The following is a 22,341-nucleotide window of genomic DNA, read 5'->3' on the forward strand; positions in this document are numbered from 1 at the left end:
GCGCATGTGCGGTCATGTGACTCCAGAAGTGGCTAGGAATAATAACACTCATTAATAATTTTTTTCTTTTGTGTCATAGCTAAGAAACCATTGCCTAATCAGTCATAAAAAATTATCTTATTTGTTCATTTTTATGCATATGTTTTGCCTGCATGTGCACTATGTGCATGCAGTACTCTTGAAGACCATAAAAATGAGTATAGATCCCCTAAATCTGTATAGATGGCTGCTGGGATCTGAACTCAAGTCTTCTGCAATAGCAGCCAGTGCTCATAACTGCTTAGCTGTTTCTATAGCCCTAGAGTTATTAAATTTTCCTTCTCTTTTTTTCTGTTTCATTTCTCTCTCTCTCTCTCTCTCTCTCTCTCTCTCTCTCTCTCTCTCTCTCTCTCTCCCCTTTCTCTCCCAATAAAGCTCTAGAAAGGTAACTATAGCTCATGATTCTTCAGTAGCCAATACATTCAGCACTCTCCTCCATAGGCATGGCTGCCGTGGGCGGCAGCCAGCCACGAGCGCTGCTGCTTAACCAACTTTTGGTGCCGTGACTTGGATAGACCACTAAGGACCTGCTGTGACCACTGCCGCTTACCTACTCCTCCCCCATCCAGCGAGACCACTGGCACGAGCATCCCTCACCTCCGCTGGACCCCTACACAGCTACCGTTACCGCTACTGCCATGATTCTTCACCACAGTGAGTGTCTGCCATTCTAATGGCTGTAGTCTGAGCTATATTCTTTGTGACAGACACTCCGGGGGTTGTCCTCAGGCTGTGCTGGCAATGGCAGGCACATTTTCGCTCCTGATGAGGGGATAAATGCTGTCCCGGGTCTACCGTGGACCAACTGTAGTACAGCTGCAGCCCTTCCCATCCCTTGACCAATAGGATGGGTAACTTAAGCTGATTCATAGATCTCTCTTCACTCCTTGGGGATGCCCAAGATTGGAGTCCAATCATGGTTTGTTATTTTAACTTTTTATTTTTCTCTCGGCTACAGCCATGGGATAAAGGGGCAGATACGGTTACCACTTACGTTGGTGGATAGGGGCGGGTACCAATAAATCTGGCCACATAACAGCATCGCAGGAACTTCTGCCAGCAAACGGACAAATAAAAGAGTTACTTTGTCCCCAAGCTTTCTGCTAAAGCTCTAAAGCCTTTTCCCTCCTCACTTCTGTGTCTGTCATGTGCAACCTTTTCTGTCTGACTTCCGCCAGCAGTGGGTGGGCTCAAATGGGTGGGTTTGGACGGCTTCTACAACTCTATCCCTAGCTCACCTTAACTCCACCCACTCATTCTCAAACTGGCTTGAGAGCAGACAGGTCTGGAAGCAGCTAAGATCCATACAAATAAGTTTACAATAGTCAGGATGGCTCCTAAGCCAATAATCAGCTTATAGCCTCAGACAAGTCTTCCAAAAGGATGGGTTTATAGTCTGCCTCCTGGCAGATCTTCCAAAAGCTGTCCTTAAGCCATCAATCATCAGAAAAAAAAATTCAAGACACAGAATAAAATCTGACTCTTGTTCCCCAGACCTCCCTGACTAAAACTTAAGCATCTAGAGAGCAAGGCTCCTGACCCTGTGGCATTTAAGGTGTGCCAGGGAAGAGATAAAAGCCCAAAAACAAAATCTCCAAGTGCTGGCACTGGCTGATTCCTGAGAGCTGTTGGGTCCCTGTTTTAAGTGAGAAAAAGGGCTAGTGAATGCCCTGCCAGGCCATCAACAGCCTTGTTAAAGGTGCCGCCTAGAAAGACAACCAGTCAACTGACTGCCCCCAGGCACCAAGATGTACATGGGTACATCAAGCTAAGACCTCCAGCAGACCTAGGCTTGGCTACAGGCAGGGCAGGGAACCCAGAACACAGCAGGGAAGCTTTCCATTTCTTTCCTTCTGGACACCAAAACCACTGACTCAGTCCTGGGAGTTTGGGGATGTCACCTCTCCTTCTCTATTGTCAGGTACAGAGGACAGCCTTACTTACCTCATCAGATTGCACTTTCAGAGTTACTTAATGAAAAAAGATTTCCGGCTAAGATAAGAGCTCATTGTCTCACTCCGATCTACTGCCTGTGTTTCTCATGTGCATAAAGATCTTTGCCTTGTCCCTAATTCCACAGGACCACCACAGAACCGGAGTCCAGAGATCATCAAGTAAGAAACTGTAACAGCTAAAAGGTATTTGTACCCCAGACCCAATAGCATCTGGGTGCTACAAAAAAGAGACTTTAATGTAAACATCTATTACTATGAGTTGCTTTTAACAATTGATCACCTGTCTCCTGGATGCCAAACTAGTAAACGAAACAGATGCTTTAAAATAATCTGTCTTGGTTGGGGATTTAGCTCAGAGGTTGAGTGCTTGCCTAGCAAGTGCAAGGCTCTGAGTTCAATCCTCAGCTCCACAAATAATAATAATAATAATAATAATAATAATAATAATAATAATAATCTGTCTCTGATAAAGCTTAACATGTTTCAAAATCCATAGGGACAGGCAGGATCTACCTCAGATAAATGTCAATATAAAATAATAATGATTCTTTTCTCTCTAAGCTTTTTTCTATGTCACCAGCATCTTGTCAAACAGAAAGTTCCCAGCCACAGCCAAGAGGGATACATGTCTCCAGAGCAAATGGATGACAGACAGCATCCCACAATGCCTGTCTACCTTGGAAGACTCCCCTTCTCCATTCCCCCAAGAGCCAACCGATGTCCAAAAATCAGCTATTCCGATCTACCTGCTTTTTTAATAATAAGTGAAAGTCTGGGATGTAAGGATGTCCCTAATTATGTCACCAGCCTGCGACGGCGTCCCAGCTTAAAAAGCAGGCATGCCCTCTGTGCGTTCTCTCCTTTGTGCACTTTCTCTCTTTCCACGCTTTCCCCCTTCTGTGTCATCTGTTGCTTTCTCTCTCTCTCTCTCTCTCTCTCTCTCTCTCTCTCTCTCTCTCTCTCTCTCTCTCTCTCTCTCTCTCTCTCTCTCTCTCTCCCTTTACTCTCCCAATAAAGCTCTATCTAGAAAGGAAACTATGGCTCATGATTCTTCTGTGATTGATACATCCAGCACTCTCCTCCATCAGCCACAAGCGCCGCTGCTTAACCAACAATAGTGCTCAGCTTCATTGCTTTGCACATACTTAGAAAATTGCCCCATCAATATTTGCAGAACAGACTAGTATTCCTCCACTGAATTGTCCTAATACCTTCGTTGGAACTGTTGTTTCTTAATATGGAGAGCTAATACACATGTCCATACTAGGGACAGAGTCAGCAGAGAGGAAGAAATGGTGACAAAGGAGGAATTGGAGAATAACAGGAGATGGCTGAAGGAGAGTCCTCAGGTGGGAGAAGGGATGGGTCCAATTCCCTGGCAAGGGGGTCTCTGTTCTTGGAGAAGTAGGTCATGTGACACAGGTGCAGATGTAAGTTGTGGGCATTCACTTCGATCACTTCACTTTTCTTGTAGAAGCAGGAAGCAGGGAGAGGGGAAGACAGAAGTCAAGACTAGAGCCAGAGTTGAGAAGAGGGCAGTTGAAGAATGTGATGCTAGAACCCAGCCTCTGCTCAGGCCACAGTGTACAGCCCCTCTCCCCCCTTCACAGGTCTGTGAGTTCCTAGCTAACAGACTCCCCAGGGCCAGGATCTCTCACCTGAGTAGTAAATTTATATCAAAACAACACACCCTGCTCTCCATGCCCTTCCCTACCCCCTGCCTGAGATTTGATCCTATCCTCTGAGAGCTGTTTCTCACTTTTCTGCCACATGGACTCTGGTTCTCTTCAGAGACCCACACCATGTTGTTTGTCTCTCCTGCTGAGGTCTGAACTCTACTCAGAGTCCCTGTTTTTTTATATTTTCTAAATTACGTTTGTGTTTTTTTGTATACGTGTGTGTGTGTGTGTGTGTGTGTGTATGTGTGTACATGTGTGTATGTGTGTGTGTGTGTAGGTCAGATGATAACCTGTGGGAGTCCATGTGGTACTATTGTGTTCCCCCAAAATATCGTGCACCCTAATAAACTTATCTGGGGTCAGAGACAGAACACCTACAATATTAAACATAGAGGTTAGGTGGTGGTAGCACACACCTTTAACCCTAGCATTCCAGAGGCAGAAATACATCTGGATCTCTGTGAGTTCAAGGCCACATTGGAAACACACCTTTAATCCCAAGAAGTAAGCCTTTAATCCCAGGGAATGACAGTAGAAAGAGAAAGATATATAAGGCATGAAGACCAGAAACTAGCAGCTTTTAGCCTGGTTAAGCTTTTAGGCTTCTACAGCACAGTTCAGCTGAGAGGCATCCAGTCTGAGGAAACAGGATCAGCTGAGGAACTGTCAAGATAAGGTAGCTGTGGCTTGTTCTGCTTCTCTGATCTTCCAGCATTCACCCCAATAACTGGCCTCAGGTTTGATTTTATTAAGAACTTTTAAGATTTGTGCTACAAGTCCACTCTCTCCTTCCACCATGTAGGTCCCGTGGATCAAACCTAGGTTGTCAGGTGGCAAGTGCCTTTACCAGCTTTGTGATCTCATCAGCCCTTGTTTTGTTTTTTCAGATATAAAGCCTTACTATGTAGTCCAGGCTGGCCTGGAATTCATAATCTTCCTGCTTCAGCCTCCTGAGTGCTAGGATCATAGATATCACCAATACACTCAGCTTTTTTAATTAATTGAATAATTAATTAATTAATTAATTGATGTGTGTGGGTTGTGTTGTATGTGCATGCACTCATATATATGTGTGGAGAGGTTAGAAAACAATTTGCAGGAGTCAGTTCTTTCCTTCTACCATGTGGGTTTCAGGGATCAAACTCAGGTCATCAGGCCTAGCAGCAAGCACCTTTACCCACTGAGCTATCTCACTAGCTCAATATTCTTACTTTTAAAATAAAATGCAGTTATGCTGGGTATGGTGGTCCATACTGTTAATCCTAGAATGTAGGAGGACTTCTGTGAGCTCAAGGCCAGCTTGGGTTCCAAGCCAATTAGGGCTACATAATGAGACCCCGTCTCGATCAATCAATCATAGGGCTGGAGAAATGGTGCTGAGGGTAAAGTGCACTGGCTGCTCTTCCAGAAGACCCAGGTTCAATTCTTAGCACCCAAATGGCAGCTCAAACCATCTGTAACTCCAGTTCCAGGGGATCTGATGCCTTCTCATGTGTCCTTCCTGAGGGTTCATAACTTCGTACACATACACAGACATCAGTAAGCACACACAACTAAAAATGAAAGTAAACCTTTAAATACATACATATATATAATTATATTTGTTATTATTGATTTATATTGCATTATTTGTTACAGGGTCTCATCATATATCCCCAGCAGTCCTGGAACTCACTCTGTAGACCAGGCTGGCCTCAAACTCAGAGATCTGCCTGCCTCTGCTTCCAGAGTGCTGGGATTCAAGTTATGTGCCACTGTACTTAACGAAACAATATTTTTTTAAGTAAAAGTTAAGGGGACTGGACAGATGGCTCAGCAGTTAAAAGCACTTGTTGTTTTTGCAGAGGACCTAAATTCAATTCCCAGGATCCACATAGAAGCTCATAACTACCCATAACTCCGGTTCCAGAAAGCACAAGACACAGACATACATGTGAGCAAAACACTCATACACATAAAAATAAAGTCTTAAAAAATAGTAGCCGGGCGTTGGTGGCGCGCGCCCTTAATCCCAGCACTTGGGAGGCAGAGGCAGGTGGATCTCTGTGAGTTGCAGGCCAGCCTGGTCTACAAAGCTAGTTCCAGGAAAGGCGCAAAGCTACACAGAGAAACCCTGTCTCAAACAAACAAACAAACAAACAAACAAAAAAAAATTTAGCCGGGCGGTGGTGGCGCACACCTTTAATCCCAACACTTGGGAGGCAGAAGCAGGCCGATCTCTGTGAGTTCGAGGCCAGCCTGGTCTACAGAACGAGATCCAGGACAGGCACCAAAACTACACAGAGAAACCCTGTCTCTAAAAAACAAAAACAAAAAAAAGTGAAAAAGTGAAAAAATTTTAAATTCAAAATAATAGGACAAATGACTATCACATCAATAGCAGAAAAACAGTTTCCCTACTTCATCTGCCAAGATTGGGGGTAGCCAGAGCTAACCTTAAGGCTGTGATTCAGCTAGCCAAGCCAGAACCCAGCCTTCTGAGCCACCATTATCAAAACGACCTCAGAAGCCTCTTCTGGCTAATGAAGCCACTTGTCTACTCCCAACAAACTGGAGACACCAGACAGACCCAGGATGAGATGAATCCTGGCATTTCTTAATCGCCATATGTTGATTGCTTAGAATGGAGAACATCCGGTTTTGTATGCAAAAAAGGCTGCAGGAGACCCAGCCTATGTTCTGCTCTAGGCTTATTAAAACCTGAGGAAGTCCTCAAGCCCTTTGCACTCCAGCTCTTAAACCAGGCCCCACTGGGCGGCATCCTGGGCTTTGAACGGTAACCACGAGAGGGCGCTGCGATCCGAGCTGAGGAAAAGTGGGCAGTTTGCCTCTAGATGGCGCCTCTTTATCTCCGCTGAGTGGTTGCCGTCTCTAGCCTCCCTGCCTCCTTCCTTGACCATGGGGTCTAGATCTTGCATCCTTGGCCTTAGGTCCTCTGCCCTTCATCCTTAGCCACAGTGTGCCCTGCTTCACTCCCGGCGCGCTTCCTTCCAGGCTCCGGCTGCATCTCCAAACACAGAATCAAAGTCAAGTCTAGCTGAAAATACACCATCTGCCTGTGGAAAAATATCTCTTGGCACTGTCACGTCAGCACCCGATGCAAATTAATAACCAGCCTCTCAGCAGATGGCCGCTTTTTATAATTACTGGGTCCCTGCCTCAGCTTGCTCCCCTTTGCCTCCTCCCCAGCGGGAGCAGGTGGGTGTCACACACCCGCGAGTGCCCTGCCACCTGCTGCTACCAGCTACTGGTGGTGACACAGCCATGCAGGGAGCCCCTTCTCCACCAAGGAGGCCTGGACCCAGATTAAACAGATAGCCGTTATGCCGGAGAGGATGCCACAGATCTGCATGCCAAACCTTGGAGGATAAATGAACAACATACTTTTAAATCCAGCCATTTCCCTCCGGAGGAATCTGTCCTAATCCAAAGACTATCAAAATTCAAATTATAGAAATAGTAACAAAAGCATATTCACTGCAGTGCTTTGGTAAGAACCTGCCTAAAAGACACTCCCACCCAATGCTATGATACAAAGGATACTGTATAACCATTGTCTCAATATATAGTTGGGCTGGAGAAATGGCTCAGTGGTTAAGAGCCCTGCTCTTCCAAAGGACACAGGTTCAATTCCCAGCACCCCTATGGTAGTTCACAACTGTCCGTTATTCCAGTTCCAAGAAATCTGATGCCCTCTTCTGGCATATGTGGACATCAGGCACACCTATACATGCAGGCAAAACACCCATACAGGTACAAATAAATATATACATTTTTAAAAGAAATATGAAGTTGGTGGTGCATGCCACTGAGGCAGAAGTAATACACTTTTCTGGATTTTCCTAAGTTTTCAGCAAAAAATCATTGACAAATGAAAGGAAATGAGTAGTTTCTAAGAACTGTTTTTAAAAACAGAGTTAAAAGTGGCACATGTCTGTGATCTTAATATTCAGGTGGCTGAGGCAGGAGGATCATGAGTTTGAGGATAGCCTCTAACTACACAATGAGGCCTTGTCTCAAAAATAACCCTAAACTAAACTAAATCAAACCAAACAAATCAAGGCAAACCCAGGAGAGCTAAGCACAAATGAAACTGGTGACAGTGACTGGTCATGAGTCTGTCCAGGCTGCTTTCTGTCACAGTTTACCTCCTCCTGCTTCCTTTAAATTTTGTGCCAGGCTGCTATTAGCTACTCAAAATAAAGTTTAACAACAACAACAACAACAAAAATACAGGGCTACAAATACTTTTAGATCAGGAGAAGCAATCACCAAGGAAATCCAGGAAAATGCTTTCAGCTCTGGAAAGGACGGTAGAAGGTGCCTTGCTGGGCCCAGTGCCACTGAGTCACAGCAAGACTGGCTGTCAAGGTGCCCTCACTTGAGGGCTGCTCCATCAGGCAACAGTGGGACCTCATGCAGGAGCATGGAAGGGTGGGTCCAACTGCCTAGCAAATGGAATTCCATTACAACCTGACTTTTCTAAATGCATGAGTGTAAGCAATTACAGAATTTGACATACTGTTCAAAATGGGGCACATGCCTCCACTCACAGCACTTGGAAGGCTGAGGGAGGAGGATTATTGAGTTCCACAGCCTGACTGTATAGCAATACAGTGAGGCACTGATCAAAATAACAAAACTAAGTAAAACAAGAAAGTATCCCCTAACCTGAAGCAGTGTAAAAAAAAAAAAAAAAAAAAAAAATTGCGGTTTCATTGCCATGCATCTGCCAACCAACCTCTACACTGAAAGGGCAACTTTGGAGCTCAGGGAAGCTGTAGTAGCTGGGGGTGTGGTCCTGACTTAGACTTCTAGTTCAAGGGGCCTTGATGGTCACTTACTGAGTTTAACAGGAAGAACAGAGTGTCAGTTGAACTAGAACAACCATAGTCTCTCCAGAGACAGCACCCGCCCCAGCCCTGCCCTACCCCAGTCTCTGACTTCATGAGCTCCAGGTGGCACCTGGGCTAGAGCATCTGTCCAGTGCCAGCTAAGGTACTCTGATACAAAGCCTCTGCCCCCTCATCCCCATTAGGTGAAGTCCACAGGAGGCTTCCTTAACACATGCAAAGGGGCTGCACTCTCAGCTGGCCCTCAGTCCAGCAACCACCTCTGGCTGCAGAAATTCTGGGCCTGTAGCCATGGACAGAATCTGGGTCCCAGGCACCAGACTTGGGCAGAGATGGCTGGAGGAGGCTAAGCATGACATGCAGCAACATGGCTGAAGCTGACCTGAGTAAGCTGTCAGTCATCAGGAGCTGGGCTGGGCAGCTTTTACCCACCCTATAAAGTCACGAATGAAACAACCTTCCCTTTTATGTTAAGGTTTCAATTCTTTAAAGTGGTTTACATAAAATACATGGAAGATGGCTTTTCAGGGAAAAATCATTTATTAGTAATTTGATGATATTCGCAGAGAAGAGATAAATAACATCAGGGAAGACCTAGGGATAGAAATATTGTCTGTCCATGGTTGGGACAACCCCTCCCTGACACTTCAGAGACAGCATACATCTTACTAAAAATATTTCATGTGGAAAACATGTCTCAAAACTTGTTCATGAAAACTGGGGGGCTCCCACATTGTGTTTGAGGGAGGACTCTGGGTTCTAGGGATGCCAGACCAAGCTCTGGCTTCTACGGTTAGTAGCTCAGGGGCTTAAAGAAGCTTGAAATTTGATTCCAGGTTTTCTTTGTCACATTTTCTTCCTGGAGAAGTTCCATAGCTAGTGATTTCAAAACAATGGCTTCCCAAAATATTTACTGAAGCCTGGCATAGGGGGATACACCAATAATCCCAACCTTTGGTGGGTGTGGAGGCAGGAGGATCAAGAGTTCAGGGTTATCTTTGGCTTTACAGAGAACTGGAGGCCAGCCTGGGCTACATAAGATTTTGTCTCAAAATAATAAAACAGAAACAATAAGAATTTAAAGACTTCTAACAACAACAACAACAACAAAAATTATAGATCTTGGCTTGGTGATGCCTGTAATCTCATGGCTCAAGAGCCTGGGACAGGAGGATTATGAGTTTGAAGCCAAGCAGAACCACACAGAGAAACCCTGTTTTGAAAAAACAACACTTAGAGGTAGGGAGATGGTTTAGCCTGGGTTCAGTTTTCAGCTCCCACGCAACAGCTTGCAACTGTCAGTAACTCCAGTTCTAGGAGGTCCAGAGCCCCCTTCTGGCTTCTATAGGAATCACACACATATATACTGTGCTTACATAAATGCAGACAAACCAAGTAAAACAAACAAACAAACAAATAAATAAAACAGAAATACATAAAGTATATAGCTTTAAAAATAAATATTTATTGAGGGTCCACCCCATAAAAGCCATGGTGCCAAGCAGGAACAAGCTGGAGATGGGAGGGGTGATCAAGACACACAGCTCAGCCAGGTGGTGGTGGCACATGCCTTTATTCCCAGTACTCGCGAGGCAGAGCCAGGTGGATCTCTGTGAGTTCGAGACCAGCCTTGGCTACAGAGTGAGTTCCAGGAAAGGTGCAAAGCTACACAGAGAAACCCTATCTCAACAAAAACAAAAAAAAGTCACACAGCTCCTTCCCTCCCTGAGTGCACATCTCCAATAGGGGATAAAAAGAAGTATCAGGGCTGGAGAGATAGCTCAGAGGTTAAGAGCACTGACTCCTCTTCCAGAGGTCCTGAGTTCAATTCCCAGCCATCACATGGTGGCTCACAACCATCTGTAATGAGATCTGGCGCCCTCTTCTGTATACATAATGAATAAATAAATCTTTTTTTTTTTAAAGAAGTATCAAATGTTTAATAAAATGTATATGATGTTATTGGTTGAGCTCCAGCACTAGGACCAATTGGCCAAACCAAAATTGAGCCCCTCAAGGGCTGGGACCAGGCTTAGCAGTACAGACAGCACTTGTCTTGGCTCTACGACAGGAGAGCTGGGGCTCACTGGTGGAATCTACCTAGCTTATCCAAGATCCTAGGTTCCAAGGTTTGAGCCATTGTCCCTTAGGGAAACCTAGGAGAGGCTAGCCAAATCCCTAAACAGCCAGTTTCATCCAGGGTGATAAGGTGCTTGCCTACCCGTGGGTTAGTTAAACTTAGTGCTTTTGTTTCTGCTTTCCCTTGGCCTCCTCTGTCAGCCTCCTCTCTCTAGCACATCAGAACATTCACTGCATCTCCATTCTGTGACTGCAAATAAAAGCCAAGTAAGGTGATGAGGAATGACCCCACCCTCTATCTCCCAGGTTTGTCTTGAATTCCTGGGCTCAATGATGCTCTTGCTTTGGCCTTTCACTTTTCTGGGACTGTGGGTGTGTGCATCACAGCACCTAGCTCAGTCAGGATCTTTGAACTGAATTCATTGTTAATTTTGTCTTTTCAAACAAGAAAATTGTAGATTGCAGCCAATGCCCAGAGGAAACTGAGCTGGGATAGAGAACATGGAAGAACTAACTTAGATAAAGTGGCGTGGAGAACAGTCTTTGAGGTAAAGCTGGGTATGGTGGCACAAGCCTACAGTCCTAGCTATGTGGCAAGATCACTTGAGCCCAAGAGTCCAAGGCCAGCCCAGGTAACATAGTAAGAAAAACAAAAAGGAGTTTAATTAACTTAGACTACAAAAGTGTAGAGAATAAAAAGGATCCAGAATTGGCAATAAAAGTAAAAGATAATAAGTGCCATGATTTTCCATAAGAAGTCAAAAGACTCTAGAAGTTTAACCAAAGTTACTCAAGAGACCCTGGGGCATAGACAATGGTGGAGTATAGAGACTGCCTGGTATCTGTGGCTTCACTCAAAGTAGGAACCACTGTCATTGTGAGACCACTAAGAAGTCCCTGGGTGAAGAAGGGGAACACTCAGCAGGTAAGCACAGTCCTGGCAAGTTCTGGCTCTAAACCCCAAGACCCTAGAGCCTAAGGGAGTCCAATCCTCTGACAGATACTTAGAGGTACCTTCACAGGAAGAGGATCATCCAGCACAGTTGGCCAGCCAACATGAGAACTTCTTTTAGACCTACAGGATCAAGAGGACTCCCAAGCTGTTTGTGGATGCCAACAGCCTGTACCTTTCCATAACACACACAGCCATACATACATGGCCAAAGCCTCTTCAGCAGGGGACAGTCCAACAGGATGTACTCATACTCCAGCATACAGTCAATGCTGATGATGTGCAGAGGTACATGCCAGGCATCCTCCATTCCCTGGTCATCTTCTGGGAGCTATAGAATCATCCAAATGAAAGTCATCCCCCAGGGGGGAGTGGCCTAGTCATCATAGCGGATCTCAGCTTGCAGCTCCTTGGTGACATAGGTGGTGAGCATGGCCAAGAGCTTCTGCTGCATGGCCTGGTTGCTCATGACCAGAGCAGTGAGCTGTACAGCATCTGTCCAGTCCAAGTTCCTGATGATGGCCGTGGCTTCGTTAACAAGTTTCTGCTGTTCGGCAGGGGGCAGTTCCATTAAGATCTGAGGAACAGGCTTAAACTGTCCACTCGTCATCCAGGCACCTAACAGGCCCCCAACAGTCCCCCCTGGAAAACAAGGAAAGGCTCAATTAGTCAGCCTCATTCTCGAACAATGGCCTTGGTTTCTTGTGGAGAATGCAGCCTCTGTCATGACAAGTGGGCACATTCATGAACAGGTCACAGCAAGCTCAGTTTCTGCCAGGCAGTCAGCGGGACAAAGGTTTATATGGTCTCTAGTCCATTCGGCCCAAGTAATTGGCACCCATGCATGTCCCTCCCCATGACCTCCACTTCACCCTCCCCACCTCACTGAACACTCCCACCCCTGCGATTCCCAGAACAATCTGTCTTCACAAAAGAAGGGCTGAGAGGGAAGTCAGTCTTCTGGGAAACCACTTGCAGAGAGGCAGAGAGGTTGAGCTGTTTCCATGACAATAAACAACTTGGGGAGGGGTTTATTACACTGGATCACTGAGAGAAGTCAGGGCAGGAACTAATGCAAACAGGGCAAGAACCTGGATTTGGGAGCTGATGCAGAGGCCATGGAGGGGTGCTGCTTACTGACTTTGCTCAGTCTGCGTTTTTTTTTTTTTTTTTTAAGATTGATTTATTTATTATGTATACAGCATGTATGACTACAGGCCAGAAGAGGGCGCCAGATCTCATTACAGATGGCTGTGAGCCACCATGTGGTTGCTGGGAATTGAACTCAGGACCTCTGGAAGAGCAGTCAGTGCTCTTAACCTCTGAGCCATCTCTCCAGCCCCCTGTCTGCGTTCTTAAAACTCTCAGAACCAACAGCTCAGAAATGGCACCATCCACAATGAGCCAAGCTCTTCCACATCAGTCGTCATCGAGACAATGCACCAGAAGCTTGCCCACAGGCCAGCCTAGTAGGGATATTTTCCCAATTGAGGTCCCCCTTCCAAAATAACTCAAGCTTGTCTCAAGTCAATGGAAAATCAGTGGCTGATAGGAAACCTGCCTTTGAGCTTAGTAAATTCCCAGATAACTCACATGGGAAATGACCCTGAAGGCAAGCAAGGTGTTTCTCTTGGAGACTGCCTTTGATTCCATTTTTCAAAAACAAAAACAAGACAAAAGCTAATATAATTACTACTTCTCTTTCCAAAAATGGAAACACTTTTACTTTCTCTTGCTTTGTTTTCTAGAGACAAAGTCTTATTGAGTAGCCCAGGGTAGCCTAGAACTCTTGCTCCTCAGCATCCCAGCTGAGAATCACAAATATGTGCCAGCCACCAAGCCCAGCTAGAAACACTATTTTTAGATTTCTGCTTTCATTTTTTTCAGGTGCTTGGTATTGTAGGGTGGGGTGGGAGGATGGCTCAAGAGTTCCAGCTAAGTACTCTAACACTGAGATATATCCTCAGATAGAAACATTGTTTTCAGTTTTTACTTGTAATTTTTTTTTTTTTCAAGACAGGGTTTCTCTGTGCAGCCCTGGCATTCCTGGAACTCACTCTGTAGAGCAGGCTAGCTTCAAACTCACAGAGATCCACCTGCCTCTGCCTCTCAAATGCTGGGATTAAAGGTGTGGATGACCACTGCCCAGTTTAGAAATATTGGTGGGGTTTTTTTGTTTTGTTTTGTCTTGTTTTTTCGAGACAAGGTTTCTCTGTGTAGTTTTGGTGTCTGTCCTGGATCTTGCTCTGTACACCAGGCTAGCCTCAAATTCACAGAGATCTGCTTGGCTCTGCCTCCGGAGTGCTGGGATTAAGGCGTGCGCCACCACCTCCCAGACATAAATATTGTTTTTAAATGTAACTTTCTGGCTAAAGTTAAGTCATGCTGTTATGGAACCTGAAGATCATATAGGATGGAAAATGCCATGTCCCCAAGCCATGTGCATGACACAAGGTGAGAGGAGGTGCTCTAGGGACAGAGGTGTCAAACTAAGGAACCTTTAAGGACAATGGTTAAGTGATCCAAAGTGATGAGAAGAACATTGAGTTTAGTGGCACCCCTTTAATCCCAGCACTTGAGAGGCAGGTGGATCTGTGTGAGTTGGAGGACAGCCTGGTCTACATAGTGAGTTCCAAGACAGCCAGGATTAAATAGTAAGACTCTTTCTCAAAATAACAAGTGGTAGAGAGGGCAGAAGGTTCTGTGGTGGTCTGGGAAGCTAGGTTCCTGCCTGAAGGAAAACCTGCTGTTGTATGTAAACCAGCTGCTGCCACTGGGAACATCAGATCTGCACCTTTAAAGTATCCCATGAATTGTATGTATCAGCAATCAGATAGTCACAGATGAGCCTGGCTGGACTTAGTGAGTCATTTCTAAAGAACAGAATATGGGATGAGAAACAGAAACTTTAGAGTGGGGAAAAAAAAAAAAAACAGTACATATGACCTTGACCAAGTTGCCACAGTCAGTCTCACTGGAGATGCCACAGGATGTCATGTACCCCTGGACTGATAAAGAAGACATGTCACCTCTGAGGTGCTTCCTTCCAAGACTCATGAGAAGCACATCATACAACTGAGAATTTTATAAAACACCTGCCAACCACTCCCTCCCTCACCCCCAACTATGAAAAGGAAAGCCTAAGAAACTGTCACATGCCAGAAGAGACTAAGGAAAATGGGGTCATTAAAACAAAGTGTCAGCTGGGTGTGGTGGTGCATACCCTTAATTCCAGCACTTGGGAGGCAGAGGCAAGGGGATCTTTGTGACTTTGAGACCAGCCTGGTCTGCATAGTGAGTTCTAGGACAGCTAGTGCTACATAGTAAGACCTTGTCTCAAAATTTGGGAAAAAAAAAAAAGTAGCAACTTGAAGAAAAACAAGGCCATTGTGCAAGGTCTGGTCAAACAGAAATGGTTCATAGTACTGCATTAGTGCTGACTTCCTGGTCCCCACAATGTACCATGGAACACATTCCCACTGCAACTAAATGTGGGAGAGGGACACACGGTGATTTTTTCTGTACAATCTTTGCTTCTACATGTATATAATAGTATTCCAGGATGAAATGTTTGTTTTAAGGCTAGGGACACCATGATTGTAATTCCAGCACTTTGGAGGCTGAGGCACGAGGATCTCAGTTTTGAGGTCCAATCTGGAATACATAGTTTCAGACCAGCCTGAGGTACATAGATCATAGCTCAAAAAAAGTGGGTGGGACTTGAGAGTTGGCTTAAGAACAGGGCACTGGCTGCTCTTGTTGAGGGTTGATGTTTGATTTCCAGCACCCACATGGAGGCTCACAACCATCCTTAACTCCAGGTTCAAAGAACCTGATGCCCTCTTCTGGCTTCTGTGAGTATTGCATGCATATAGTGCATGGACATAACATAAAAGCAAAACATCCGTACACATAAAATAACCTTATAAATATTTAATTAAATAAACAGACAACACAGCTTAGTGAGAACCCACTTGTAGGCCAGACTCAGAATACAGAGAGCGACACCCACGTTTTCTGACTCCAAGCAGGGTTGCCCTGGAAGCAGACAGCTCCTCTAGCTCCTAATACTGTTCTCTAAAGGAAAGAGGCATTCCAGGGAAAGAAAACCAGTTCACTCACAAGTTTGACTGAACTTTTCCTCCTGACACCAGTGAACCTCTTGAGGTGACTGTACTACACACATCTGCATTAACTCTTCACATTAAACCAATATTTGATTTACACAAGTACATAATGCAGAGGGTTATCAGGACATTTGATGCACAAAGAATTTTCAGGGGAAATGAAGCAACCACCGATGACCGGGGCCAGAAGCAGCGAGTCCCTATATATTCTACTATCTGCCGTTACTCAATGTGAATAAAACATAGTCTCCCACAACAGAGACAGCACACAGCTATGTGATAAACTGGCCCCAATCAGGCTTCCCCTGGGCACTTAGGAGTGGGAATGCAAGGGTGTTACTGGGGAAACAAGAAATGGGCTTGTCTCCTCCTTTTGTGGGAAGAAGCTGAAGTTAGGACTCCTGAATTCACAGAATTTGGAAACACAAAAGGTGAAGGTTTGGGCCATCCATGCATTTTCATTTCCATGAAATGCTGCTTTCATAGAATGCAATGTTCTGCTGGGGGTCGGAGGGGTGGACACACTTGTCAGCAAGCAGGGAAACACTCAATGCTAAAGATATTCCCTCTGCCTAGCCTGTTACCATGTGAGGATTGAAAATCACCTAGCAAAAGCTTCTAGAAGACTGGAGTCAAAGAAGGACTGTCCCCTAGGCTGTCGGTACACAACAGTAGTCAGTAAAGATCCAGTGCACATGGCAGGTGCCCATCCTGTGGTAGGGATGCCAGCTAAACTGTATTGAACAGTCTGTGGTGGCCATCTCAGGAGAAAGCAGAGTGAGCAAGCAGTGTTCTATAGCTTTTGCTTCAGTTCCTGCCTTGAGTTCCCACCCTGACTTTTCTTCATAATGGACTATAAGCTGTAATAAACCCTTTCCTCTCCAAGTTGCTTTTAGTCATGGTATTTTCTTACATCAAAAGAAAGCAAACTAAGACACTGTCATGCTGTGAGCAACTGATCATAGAAGGAACTTGGCAAATGTAGTTTCTCTGGCTCCCTTCTCAGGTAACATGGTAACAGTGACATATGGAGGAGACATCTGGAGGACCCAGACACCCCAATACCTATATTCTCAAGAACACATCTCTAGGGAAAGGGCAGAACCAGTGGGTTCCTGGAGGAAAGGTACGTCCCAGGTCTAACAGATTCAAACACCAAGGCCAAGGGAAACCTGTATCACATGGAAGCTATGGTTCTGACAGAACATACTACACACAGAAGCAACTGAGCCTTAGAAACTCCCCACACGGGGTATGTGGTAGGTACCATTCTTACTTACTAGGTCATTCTTCCCTGTGGTTTCTCAAGCATGCCAGAAGCCTAGAACATATATGTAGCTTGGCTATCCTTAAACTCTCCGTGTTCCTGCCTCCCCAGGGCAGGGATTACAGGCCTGAACCAAGGCTGGCTATACATGTGAAGACACCCCCACTCACCAACAGCAATTCCTGGTGGGCCACCAACCAAACCGCCAACAAAGGCCACTGTCCCTGCAACCAAGGCACCCCTCCCAGAGTGCTTGACAGCCGCCTTCATTTTCCTCTCCTGGGAAATGGAGCACAGAAGCTTCATAATGTCATCTACCATGATGGGCATCTTGTCAGACCTTAAAAGACGATTCAAAGAGATAAGTGGTTTTAGTGTTTGCTCAATTATGTACTTAAAAAAATACTGTATACAGGTGTTCTGCTGCATATATGCCTGTGTACCACATGTGTGCAGTGCCCTTGGAGGCCAGTGATCCCCTGGCACTGGAGTTACAGACAGTTGTGTGATAACTTGCAGGTGCTGGTAATCAAGCCCAGGTCCTATAAAAGGGCAGCCAGTGCTCTTAACCTCTGAGTCTTCTCTCCAACCCCCATTTTTTTATTTGTTGGTTTTATTTTGTTTATTTTTGAAATAAGGCCTTCCTTGCTACACACTCCAGACCATAATCCTTCTGCCTCAGGCTTTTGCCTCAGGATACCAGGAGAGCACCATTGTACTCTATGGCTAAAAGGGAGAATTTTAACGAGCTTATGAGTATTTTGACCCAAATGTATCACTTTCTAACATCTTCGAAAGAAGAGTTGCTTGGCCATGTGCATGCCAAATGGGCACACAGCCCTGTGTGGTTCTCTGTTGCCAAGAAGCTGGGCATCAGCTAACAGGTAAATGGGAACAGCAGAGTGGATGAAAGGTCTTTTCTGCCCTCTGATTCCCCTGACAAATGAGGAAGCAACCTCAGCCACAGGCTTTACCAGTCCTCTAGCAAGCTAAGCCTGACCTCTGTCACACCAACAGCCTTTCAAGCGGCACCTGCAACCTTCAACATATAAAGTCTGGCAGGGACAGGAAATTCCCAGCCATATGAACTCTTGCATGTGACAAGGTATCTGAGCCAAGCCAGAAGTGGGGGGAAAGGACAAGACTCTGAGGCCACACTGGCATGTGCCTGCTTGGTAACCCAGAGCCAGGAGTTGGATGGATACTTAGCTTTAAAATGGAATCAAAAAGGGGTTGAAAATGTAGTTCTTTATGAAAAATGCTCTGAATTTGAGCCCCAATGATAAAAAGAGGGTGGACCTGGTAAAGGGTACATAGAAGGGATGCAGAATGACTGACTGAGAAGAGCCGAGGTCACTGCAGACCCTGTTGAGACATTATAAGCAGAGACAAGACCTAGGTATGTTAGCACAGGCTATACTCTTGATACTTGGGAAGCTAAAGCAGGGGAGTTATGAACCCATGGCCAGCCTGGATTAGATAGCTAGACTTTCTGCCAAAATAAAACAATGACTAGTTAATTAAAAATAAAGAAAACAGGCTGGAGAGATGGCTCAGAGGTTAAGAGCACTGACTGCTCTTCCAGAGGTCCTGAGTTCAATTCCCAGCATCCACATGGTGGCTCACAACCATCTATAATGGAATCTGACACCTTCTTCTGGTATGAAGGCATATATGCAGGAAGAACACTGTACACATAATAAATAAATAAATCTTTAAAAAAGAAAGAAAGAAAGAAAGAAAGAAAGAAAGAAAGAAAGAAAGAAAGAAAAGAAACCAGGAATAATATGAGTTACCAAGATGAAGCCATCACAGAACAAAATAAATCAGATTTCTGGGGGCTTGGCAATTGGCATGTTGGCTCATGGCTAAAATTTCAGCATTTAGGAAGTAGAAGAAAGATCAGGACGAGTCTGAGGCTAGCCTGGGCTACATAGTAAGATCCAGGTTTGCCTGCACTACAGAGCAAGACCCTGTCTCAAAATAACAAGAGACTTCCAGGGGCTTGCAAGGTACATGAAATGATAGATGGAGAGCCCTTAAGAACAATGATTGTGAACAACTTGCTAGAGTCAGGACACATTGCCATGCTGGCTGGGAAGTGATAGGCAAAGGCGTAGCCATAGGTAAGGTGTACTGTGCCCCATAGAGGGACTGGTAGTTAAGGAGAGCCCACATACTGACAGGCCACTTCACAAGGTTGGGGAGAAAAGGCAGCAGAGCTGACACTTCTAGAAGACTCCCACACTTCCTGTTCCCATGAGGCTGAGGGACCTGTCAGCTGAGGGACCTTGCTGAGGAAGTCCTAGGCTACTGTCAACAGCCTTGGGTTATTCTGGGCTTTGGTCAGTGGGTTGATTTCTCTCTATGCCCAAGAAGTATGCAGAATCAGAATCTCTCAATGTAAAATTGCCTTCTTGGCTCTGGGAGTTCTGAGCCCTTTAAGGAACCCATGGAGCCACCACATTGTCACAAAGGCTATTTTTCAGAACTCCTGAACACTCCCAAGAGAAAGAAGTATGCTGTGTTCCAGCCCCTTTTTCTCACCCCCCCCCCCCCCCCCTTTTGAGACTTCTTTACTTGCTGTAAAGAAGGCTAGCCTGGAACTCATGGTACTTCTGCATCAGCCTCCTAAGCCCTGGTATTATAGGTTTGTAACCATCACCTCTGGCTTCTTTATCCGTTTTGATAAACTTTAGATGAATGCCTTCCTTTCAAAAGACACCCCACTCCCATCCCGTACAGTACCTAACCACTTCCTAGTTTAGCTTTGGTGCAGATCCAGCTTTTTGTTTGATCTGTCAGTTACATTGGAAAAGGCCAGGTGCAGCCCAGGTCTCAAAAGACAGCTGGACACCACCCATGCTCAGAAGCACAAGGCTTGTGCCATTCCCATCCTAAAGCATCAACACGCAGAAACCACTCCATATATCATTTCTCTGCAGAATAATGGATTTGCACTCTCAACATGGTTTTTGCATAACAAGACAATGCATGTGAAAGAGGTAGGGCAGAGATGCATACAGTAGCGCCCCCTTATCCATAAAGAATATTTCTGAGACTTCAATAGATGCCTATAAGCTTGATTAACCTGTTCTTCCAGCTTTTATGCCCTGGTTCCTTTGCATTGTAATTCTCAAGCTTTGGAGCCTTTATTAAGTAAAACAAAATTACTTGAGCACAAGCACTGGGCACCCACAATGTGACAGCTGAGGGCTACTGAGTGACTAGCATGTGGGTAGGGTATACCCTGTGGATATACTGGACAAAGGGAAGATTCAATCCTAGGCAGAATGGAGCAGGGTTGCATGAGATTTCATGACACTATTTAGACAGAATGAAATTTCTAACTACTTAGAAAACCCATGATTTAAAGCTTAAATAGGTATTTAAAACTCATGAATTGATTATTTCTGAAAATTTTCACTTAATATTTGGCTGCAGTTAGCTGAAACTACAGAAAGTAAAACTGTGGACAAGGGGAGCAGGCTAATGTACCTACCCATTTCACCCTCAATTATCTACTCAGAGGCACCTCCAAACCTGTTCTGGATAACTTTAAGTCAAAACCCATGGAGCAGATAAGGTACCAACATGCACATGTTGTTCTCAATCTCCACCTAGCCCAGCTAAGTCAGTGCAAGAGGACAAGCCAGGCTCTTTAGCATGTGCCAGGGAGCAGGGGAGCTGGACAAGGAAAGCTCCACTCCAGCTGGGCTTCTGCAGTCTGTGGCTGCAAGGCAAGGCTGGTTTAAATTTCTGGAAGAATAACATCAGAAGTTACAGGAACAACAGGCATTTGTTGTGAAAGAAAGGTTTGTGAGCCCGGCTCCTGAGTCCCTGTGAAAGCATTTCATTTCCTTCATTCTTCAGGCTCAAGAAATTGAAAGGAAATATGCCCTGTTTCTCCTCCCATCCCAGGGCCACCTGTGTCTGTAAGTGATGGGGAGAGATGAGGATGCAGGAGACAGGTCCTTTCCACAGTAGTACAACTATTTCAATAATGCTGTCCTCAAACCAGGTCCTGATCACTGGAAGTCCCCCTGCCAGCCATAGGGAAGGTAGATGCTAACACAATGTGCTCTGATGTTTTACAGTCACCCAGACTAGTGGGAAGGTGAAAAGTCAAACCTTTGGACAGCAGCCTGATTTGAGTTCAATTAAGTTGTGAAGGACAAGGGAGAAGGCTTCAGAGCTAACATGCACCTCAACATTAGACAAAGCTGGAATTCCAATTCCCGATGTGTACTGGGGGAGAAATGAAACAGAAAGTGAATGGAGAACAGGCCGTTGGCCAGAAGTCATTATCTCGTTCCCCTTTCTGGAATTTACAGACTCCAGGTTGCAATCTGGCCTCTTGTAAAGTTCATCATCCAGTTCTTCCACCAAAGTTGTTTTTAAATTACTTGACTGTTGGTATTTAAAAATAAGAAGTCATCGAGAGCGTGCTGGCACACGTGCTGGAAAGGATATGGTAGGAGGACAGACAGTTCAAAAATCAGAACTTGTAAGACGAGAAGGCATCAGTGGTAGGTTCACCATATAGCTCTCAGACTGGGCTAACCAGGGGCTGACACCAGGCACTCGCGCACTCCGCAGCGCAATGCCCTCTGCCCGGACCTTCAGCCCTGCCTACATGCACATTATCTACTTACTTAGTCATAGTAGAACGCTTCTCAACCACAACTCCAATTAATCTGGCCTTCTGAGCCCCTGACCATCTCTAAGCTAGTGCGCAGGTCCCCTCCCAGCACTGCGCACGCGCCCTCCCGCACACCGGTGCTGACGCTGGCTTTGCGCGGAGCTGGTAACCTCAGAGCTTCAGCTTACGGCCTCAGTTCCTTGCGTGAAGACGAACAGCAGTGTGCCCGGCACCGTGGAGTTCCCGACCAGCTCCGCAGACCCTAGCTTCCCTGAACGCACCTTTACCGTGCTGGTGGCTGGGACCGCGGGGACAAGAAGCCGGCTCCGCTCCTCCGGCTCCGCTCCGCTAGCGCCAGAGAAGTGCTCACAGGCCACCGCCGCCCTGGCTCCGCCCTCCCGCCTTCCGGCTCCCCGGGCCTTCCGGGTCGCCGTTGCTCCAGGTCCCCGCGGGTCGGGGTCCCCAAGCTGGGCTAGGCCTGGGGAAGAACCCTGAGGGCTCAGGAGCGCGTCCCTTCCTCCCCCGCATCCACCCCGCCCCAGTGTCTGGTTGGCTGGCACCGAGACCGAGACCATGGCTTGGAAGCGGGAACCCTGTGATGACCCTGGAGAGAACTTTGTGTCCCAAGGACCCGCTGCGTCTCACCCCCACCTCAGCTACCCCACCCTATACCTAGTCTAGGAACCCGGGTCGCTCTGGGAAAGTCCTCTCTGAGCACCCTTTGCGCTGGGCCTTCCCCCACCCCCCC

General features: G+C 46.0%; 1 protein-coding gene across 6 annotated transcripts; it reads right to left on the reverse strand.

The window, feature by feature from the left end:
- Positions 1-10,429: 10,429 nt before the first annotated feature.
- Positions 10,430-22,082, reverse strand: C1H19orf12 (chromosome 1 C19orf12 homolog). Of its 6 annotated transcripts, none has more exons than XM_036176569.1 (3): positions 21,875-22,082; positions 17,122-17,291; positions 10,430-12,199 (listed from the first exon to the last, which is right to left on the reverse strand). In XM_036176569.1, the coding sequence occupies exons 2-3, from the start codon at positions 17,279-17,281 to the stop codon at positions 11,934-11,936; spliced, it is 426 nt and encodes a 141-aa protein (XP_036032462.1). In that variant the 5' UTR covers positions 17,282-17,291; positions 21,875-22,082; the 3' UTR covers positions 10,430-11,933. The 6 variants fall into 6 exon arrangements, with proteins under 6 accessions (XP_036032462.1, XP_036032468.1, XP_036032449.1 ...); XM_036176575.1 differs by lacking the exon at positions 21,875-22,082 and adding an exon at positions 21,782-21,867; XM_036176556.1 differs by lacking the exon at positions 21,875-22,082 and adding an exon at positions 21,607-21,769.
- Positions 22,083-22,341: the final 259 nt, after the last annotated feature.

The sequence above is a fragment of the Onychomys torridus genome, chromosome 1 (assembly GCF_903995425.1).
Source record: "Onychomys torridus chromosome 1, mOncTor1.1, whole genome shotgun sequence".
NCBI lineage: Eukaryota > Metazoa > Chordata > Mammalia > Rodentia > Cricetidae > Onychomys > Onychomys torridus.

Coding starts and splice junctions, on each gene's coding strand:
- C1H19orf12 (XM_036176556.1), bottom strand. Junction 12,200..17,121: donor CCCACCAGGAATTGCTGTTG/GTGAGTGGGGGT, acceptor CTTGTTTTCCAG/GGGGGACTGTTGGGGGCCTG.